The 8159-nt window shown below is 39.9% G+C and overlaps 1 protein-coding gene across 1 annotated transcript; it reads right to left on the minus strand.

Annotated features, from left to right (window-relative positions):
• Positions 1-820: 820 nt before the first annotated feature.
• LOC148009939 (uncharacterized) lies at positions 821-2793 on the minus strand. Its single transcript, XM_087672900.1, has one exon. The coding sequence runs from the start codon at positions 2516-2518 to the stop codon at positions 1139-1141; it is 1380 nt and encodes a 459-aa protein (XP_087529026.1). The 5' UTR covers positions 2519-2793; the 3' UTR covers positions 821-1138.
• Between the last annotated feature and the right edge of the window lie 5366 nt (positions 2794-8159).

Genomic DNA, 8159 nt, shown 5'->3' on the forward strand with positions numbered 1-8159 from the left:
GCAAGACATAAGCTCAACATTTATGTTCCTTCCCTCGATAACTCCTCCAAAATCTCCTTGCTTTGTATACATTAGGGTGGGATTGTATTGAGAGTATTCAAGATTTGCATATGCTAGGTTGGGGTAATATCAACAGTAAAAGGGTGAGGTTTAAGATGAGTACTCATGAGGGTTAGGTTGAGATGGTTTAGGCAAGTTGAGATGGTTGAGGCAATGATTGACATAGTGTTGAGATGATTAGTTTATATCTTGGTTTGGTTGAGAGAGTGAGTGAATTGATGTGTTTGTTGATAGAGAGGGTGATGTTGGTAAGGATGAGAGAGGGATGAGAATTGACGATGATGAGGCTAAGGCCTTCAAGCCCCTTGTTTATATAGATTTTTGTTTGCTTCTCTCTTTTCTTTTTCCTTTTGTTTTTTTCTTAGTGGGGGGGCAGGGGAGGGATTTTAATTCATGCAAGATTGGTCTAGTGTGATGTTCAAGGGAGATTCATGCATGATTAAAATCCCTGGATGCCAGTGTCATTTTGATGAAAAATGGGGACATTACACATAAGCTTATATGCTAACTCCTTTCCTAATTTAAGTTAGCATTAAAAATTTCTTGAATGGCAAATTTGGAGAACCAAGTTGTGCATTAAAGTAAGGAAGCCAATAAATGAAACGGGTGGCAAAAAGTGAATACCTTAGGGCTAGTAATGTAACAAGAAAAAGAGAATATGTTGAGAATCTTGCTTGGGTGTCACTCATTGATTTGCTAAAACATGTTACATTACTCGCTCACAAGCGTACCACTACCTAAGGAAACCCCCAAAATTGTATTCTTTAAGTTACGTAGAAAAAAAAAACCTAACAAAATAAGTATTAGACTCATTAAATTTTTGTTGATGTCCCCTACATGCTCATATATTAGATATTTAAAAAAATGCAAAGTATGAAATCCCCTTTAAAAAATACATATTTTACATTAGGTGTTCTATGGTTGGCCCCCATACCCAATAAGATGCAAGTATGAGCAAGTTGAAGAGCATACTAGTATTGGTATATGCCAGTTATAATTAGCGTAAAAGTTGATTCTTCACCGTGCAAGATTGCATATGTGCTTGGCTGTCATGAAGCCACAAATCAGAAATGGAGGACTACTGCACAATTTGGTCGGCTGTGCAGGCAAAAATGGAGTCTATGTCTAAGATCTCTGGCATGGATCTACACAAGGAAGACACATTGAGATCAATGATAGGGGGGATTCTCAAAGAGCTTTCATAAATGTACTCTGCATAATGGTCTTCCATATTAAACCCTCCATTTTTAGCACTTGCTAGCTGAAACCCATGACTGAAACACCAATCACCATCATTACAGCTAACTGCAGCATCATCCTCATCCACTGCCCAACAGGCTATATTTTCCACATAACTATCTGCCAAGCTGTCGACGTTGATCTCGAAGTCAATGGATTCGAATTTCCATGGCATGGTTGTCCAAGCTGTATCATGTTCATCTCCATGGAAGCTTGGCAGCATCACTGGTGAGGAGGTAATGAAGTCTGTGAACATGTTCCAGGACTTGCTGAATGGGGCGCCACTAGTGTTATAACTGATGGATATGTTGGGAGAAGAACCCAGGGACCCCTCATCATGCAACCTGTGTGAAGGGGAGCTGCTCCAATTATCAGTCTCCAGCGAGCGGGATTCTGCGAATTTCTGATGTGAATCCATGGAGGATGAAGGGGATTCATGAGTCAAATCAAGTGCTGGCAAGTGTGGTGATTGTATGGGATGATCAGGTGCAATTAGTTGACTGCAGCACTGTACTTGCCCATCAGCAGGCCTCTTTCTTGACATATTCTTATCATTCTTCTTCTTCTTCTTCTGCTTCTTTTTATTCTGCTGCTGCTGCTGTTCCACTTCCTGCTGTTGCAACTTTTCATTTACTGTCAAGCCATGAACAGTTTCATGCTGCCTCTCATCAGTAGCAGTCCATGTATAATCATCCCTCTTCCTCTTCCTTTGCGTCTCCTCCTGTGATTGCTTGCAGAGAGCAGCGCGAGTTGTGCAGGAACCGGTGAGGCTCTGCACGAGCAGCATGAAATTGCCAGGATCAGTATGGATGATCCTGGGATCCCTCGCGTGAATGATGACTGGCTCTTGCTTCATCAGAGGCTGAGCACAGACAATCCTATTGGAAACTTCATCGGCTTCTGATGTGCGTCCATAATCAGGGTTAGAAGCATGCCTGATCTGGACTTGCTTCTTGGATTGGCAAGGCTGGGATGCATAATTCACAGGTGACTCTCTGCCCTGGATTATGTTCTGGTGACATTGATCACGTTCACGATTTTGATAATCATCATCATCAGCACCATGTGAGGAGGAAGAAGAAGAAGAAGAGGGTACCATCGTTTGATCTGTATGTACAGCTGTGGCCACCATAGCCGCCTGATATTCTTTCTCTGCAACATTAATCATCTCTCTGAGATTCTGATCTGAGCTGTTGTGAAGTGGGTCATTCTTCACCATCAAACGTAGTTCTGGGTTGGGTCTATTAAGGCCGAGCTTCACTCTGGCTATTCTCTCTCTCTGTCTCTCTCTCTCGGAGCTTGAGCTTCTCTCAGAGAGACTTATCCTGGTTTATCGAGTGATGCTTGTAATATCTGCTTCTCTTCTTAAGAAGACCCAAGTCAACTGGCAATCACAGGAAACTAAAAAGAAGGCATGGCATGCTTCCAAGTTCACTATCAGAAGAAATTGATGATTGAGAGTACTGCACAAAATAAGAGAGAGAGAGAACGTGACGATGGGTGACACAAGAAAGAGAAAACGTGACGTAGAAAAATAGATTTTTATTGAATACACAAATATATGGGGAGATGCAGATTCAACACATGTTATACACGAAAATGCTGTCCGAAAGCACCCACTAATCTAGAAAGAGACACACGTTCTAACTTCTCCCCCCCCCATCAAGAGGCACCCTTCTAGAATCAAAGCCCAAGGGTCAAGTGCATTATGTGACCTGCTTGCCTCACTTGCCCCTATCTCAATGCAAACCTCAATCTAGACTATAAAAAACCTGCTTTTGAAAAACTTGATATTATCCCCATTCTACCTTCCACATCCTTTTACCAAAATCCTTCCTTCCTTATGGAAATTGGCAAACATTATCCACATAGTGCAAGCTCATGCTATCAACTTGTAGCTTAATCAACAATTTATTTTTTCCTTTATTCATGAATACTTCTGAAATGCCACCCATTGTGTATCTCAATGTAAGTTTAAAGCCACTAAGGCTCCTCATTGAGACAGTTTTTTGTGCAAGAGTGTCCTCTAAGATTTTGGTCACTTCAAAAGAATAAAAATACAACTAGCACCTTGCCTGCTTCACGTGAAATTGTGAGAGAAGTGAAGTTACCATGCTACCATAAAGTAGCTTCACTTTGCTCACTTCTTTCCTACACATTGTATTTCAGTTTCTTTATCTTTCTCTTGTATTTCTCTCAACTTTATTCTATACATACATACATACATACATACACACATACACACACCCACACACTCTCTCTCTTAGGCTAGGTTACACACACCCACACACTCTCTCTCTTAGGCTAGGTTACACACTTTGTAAGCTTTAACCAATCAAAACATTTATTTAAAAGGTGGGCATCTATAGTCCTTCACATAGTGGAGAGGATATGACATGTTGTTTACGTGCTAAATAGATGAACTCCTTGCCCACATTTGGATAGGGAGTCTCCCCCATCCACATTGTAAAGTGATGGACAAGGGTGCACTTTTTGCATTTGCAACCAATCAAAAAGTTTACTACTTTACTATTCTTTCTTTTTGGTAAATTGTGTTCATTTAGTGTGTAATGTTATTGTGCTCATGTCCGCCAGTTCCCAAAAGTGCATGCTCACACTTTAGTCAACATACGTCACTTGGTGTGCAACTAGCCTCACTCACATACACACGCACAAAGAATTAATTAATTAATTAATTTTAAATATTTTTAAATTTTATCTTTCACCGTGCAATGTTGTTATCACCATTGTGTTTGTGTGTTGTTGTCGTTGCCGTGCTATATAGCCAATATCTATATTATTGTCACGGCTACTACTATTTCTACTATGCTCACACTGCTTCTAGCCATTCAGGTTGCTGTCACCATTGCTACTACACAGAGAGAGAGAGAGAGAGAGAGAGAGAGAGAGAGAGAGAGAGAGAGAGAGAGAGAGAGAGAGAGAGAAGGCTATAAAGTTGTAATAGAGGGAAAAAGGTAAAGTTTTGAAATTCACATTTTAAAGTTTGGGGAAGAAGTTGTAAATTTGAGAGGGCCTTTGGACGTTCAAGACCTTTTACATTTTGCGTTTAGGGTTTCCACAATTGTGAATTAGGGTTTGCACCCTCTCTTGGGCATTCTACCCACTTAGTGGGCTCTAGGCCGGTTAATCCTTGAAGCATGCTTATACCTTAGCCTAAATAGACCAAGCCTATGCTAATATAACCACAAATACATGTGCACAACCCACACAATACTTGCGGGCGTGGGACAAACACAACTACAAAAGATAAATACAATGTGCACGGGAGTGAGCCCAGATCTCACAAACGAATACATCCATGTGCAACTTAATCTCATCCTTGGTTATTTTGCGAGGTTTGGACCATACACTTTGAAAATGGAGTTGAAAAAACACAGTCTCTTACAATTTACTTATTTTAAAAGAGATTTACAAGTTTAATCTATTTGATAGACTTTTAACACTAATACAAAAATTGTATTAGTACAGAAAGTGCATTGGGAAGGACACATAAAAGAAGTGTCTTAGACAAAAGCAAAAGGATATTTTGCTTATTTTGGCCAAGTTCCACACACACACACACACACACAGAGCATGTGGATCCAACATAATAGTCTTTTGGTATTTTGAAGTTTCAAGGCAGCACAAAAGTGTCTTTTTTTCCTATTCCATAAGGCCTAGGGTGGGTGGTGTTTTTATTTTTCTCTCCACCTATAATATAAAAATATATTCTAAAAATAAGAAATGAAAAATTGTATTTTTTGTAAATTTTTGAGTCTAATTATTGCTTATGGGACCATTCTTTTCTTCTTTTTACATATGGGACATCACTACTCTCTTTCCTTAAACAATTGGATACCCTTCTCTCTCTTTCCATGCACACACACACACACACACACAAGTTAAATGCCCATCTATTATACATTGTTTTAGTAGTAGTTAGCCATAGCGAGGCCCAAACCTCCTAGGATCTCCACCAAGCTTCATGCATGTCCAAACCTCCCAATAAAAATTCAAAAGTGAAAGTGAACAATAAGGCATTAAATATGCAAGCCAATCGAAAGTCTCTCCCTCTGTCTCTCATGTGAAGGTACATCACATGACAATACTTTTTTTAATCTCCATATGAAGGTGCACCACATGCTTTGTGTGTGTGTGTGTGTGTGTGTGTGTGTGTGTGTGTGTGTGTGTATGCATGGATCTTGACATAATCGAGGCCTCCCAGAGATGCCAAGTAATGTCTTGCTTGCTCTCTCTTAGTTGGCAATTTGTTTCCTTTTGGAAGCATTTGTGATAATAACCTACATATATTTTTAAAAGTAAGTTACAAAACCACCAACATATATTTTTGTCTGATTTCAAAATAGAACAATTAATATTATGATTCATAAGCCAAATTGAATTGATGCCTACTTCAATAACGCATCCAAACTGACATTACTCCATCCATAAATTGTTTGCAAGTTAAGTATCTCGAGGGACACACGAAGAACGGAGTACGTACAACCTTTATACAACAGAGTAGATGATGCTACATATAGTGGATCATCTGGCTTCGTAGAATGACCTTCTCCCTCCCTAAATCGGTTGCGAAAATAGATGGTGTACCATGTTGTCCAAAATCTCATCCTCTACGACTTGATGGGGCATTTCATGAGGGCTACTATCATGGTCGTCAGTCTCCACTCTTCTTGAAGACTCTGCCTCCTCGCGTCGACGTTTTGTAGCCTCTCGACGCCCGGGAGGGAGCATCTAAGGATGTGGCACCGCATCCTGCTCAACCACAAAAGGCAGTTTCATGTATGTTGATATATATTGAGTAACATAGACTAGCAATCTTAGTGTTAAAAAAAAACAATGAATACCGGTGATTTTTCTCGGTCCCATTCTCCATACAAGCTGAGGTTTGACATTGCAATTCGACGTGCTTGAAAAATACACCCTCGACAACGATCACACGTGCATTTAATTTTTCGTCGTAGCCATGCATCTCGATTATGAAGACATAATGTTTCATTCTCACTTGAGGATGTGCTCGTTGACTCATCAACATGCACCGCACTAGGTGATGACGACGACATGATTAAACCTAATTCATGACAACATCAAAATATTTGTCATTCATCAAAAACTTCAAGCTGACGTATTAATTATTCTAAGATCTCAATTTTAAATACACAAAACTCATCATAAATACATTAAAACTTATGATAATAATTTACTATCAAAACTGATCTTAAAAACAAAAAATTATGATAAAATTTAAATGCTCATCTATATCTACATTTAAGTACATATCTAAATCAGCGTGTATATGTGCATCTACGTTCGCGTCTATACACGCGTTTACGTAAACTTAGACGCGCATATACATGCCAAACTAGATGCACACGTCAAAATTCAAAACATACTTAAATCATTTCTTTTCAAACTGCGTCAGTACTTTCTTGTGTTTTTTGCCGTTCTGAAGCTCGAGTTTAGCCGACATGCAATCTCTTCATGCCTTAGCTAGTCTCTTCATGCCTCACCTCCTCATGACTCACCTGTTCTTTCATTTCAAACACACAAGAAGGGAAAAAGGAAAGCCAAGGAGAGGAAGAAAGAGAGAACAAGAGAGAGGAGAATAAGAGGAAGAAGAAGCAGCAAGCAAGCATCAAGGGAGAGTAACTTACCAAGGAGAGGAAGAAAGAGAGAACAAGAGAGACGAGAACAAGAGGAAGAAGAAGCAGCAAGCAAGCATCAAGGGAGAGTAACTTACCAAGGAGAGGAAGAAGGAGAAGGAAGAAGCGCCACCACCTGCCACACCAAACACCCAAGGTGAGTCCTCTCTCTCTCTCTCTCTCTATGTGTGTGTGTGTGTATTAGGATTTCTGATTCCATTAAGTATTGCATTTTGTAAATCATGAATGGCGTTCGGTCGGACTGAAATCAGCCGACTAAGCGCGTCTGCTAGCGCATCTACATTTCAGTGTAGACGTAGAGATAAACACGCAGAAATGTTTTCTCTCGTTGTGTCAGACGCCGCGTCTCCAGGCGCGTGTACTTTGTAGCCTACACGCGATGATACACGCAGGCGACAGAAGCATTGACTTAGAAACCACGTCTGATAGCGCGTTTATACTGCATCTCAGATACGGATATAGACGCGCTCTGTACAAAGGGTTGAATTTAGGAACGCATCTGAGTGCACGTCTATACTGAAATTTAGATGCGGTTATACATGCGCCAGTGCCAGCTCTGATAAAACACCATTTTCATTGATTAAAATAATATATTTTTGCAATGATGAATGTGACCAATCCCATGTTTGTGTTTATTAGTTTTCTTGTTTATGAGAAGCATTAGCACTTACGTTTTATGCTCAATGTCTAAAGAAAGCTAGATTATTAGCACTTTCAAGTGCCATGAGAATCCATGTATTTTTTCTATGTGTGAGCATCAAAAGCCTTCTCTTACATAATGATTCTAGGCTCACTGAATGATTTTTCATCATCAATGTTGGATTGGATCAAGGATTATGGCTCTTTGAAAATGTTTAGGTGTGGATGAAGGTAATATATGATTTTTTATATGCAAACAAATTTGTCTTTTTCCTGTGTTTTTTTTGCAGATGTCGCATCCTGGTTCATCTAGCAATGACCCGGATTTGAATCACATGAATGATACATTGGCCTTGCTCGGCAGGGGGATCAATGCATTTTTTGGAGGTTTTTCTAGTAGACAAGACTTCATGGGATAGATGACCAGACACCTTGGTCACTCTCCCACAGTAGACGAGGTGTTTAGCGTCATGTGTGGAACGCCTATGATATCTTTGCCTGGCACTACTTCCCAGACTCCAATTGTAGGTACTCCACGTG

This window comes from Lygodium microphyllum, chromosome 30, assembly GCF_053477565.2.
Source record: "Lygodium microphyllum isolate KBCC chromosome 30, Lygodium_microphyllum_v1.1.10, whole genome shotgun sequence".
NCBI lineage: Eukaryota > Viridiplantae > Streptophyta > Polypodiopsida > Schizaeales > Lygodiaceae > Lygodium > Lygodium microphyllum.

Bases quoted from the DNA above. Each gene is read 5' to 3' on its own strand.
- LOC148009939 (XM_087672900.1), bottom strand. From the start codon at position 2,518: ATGGTGAAGAATGACCCACTTCACAACAGCTCAGATCAGAATCTCAGA.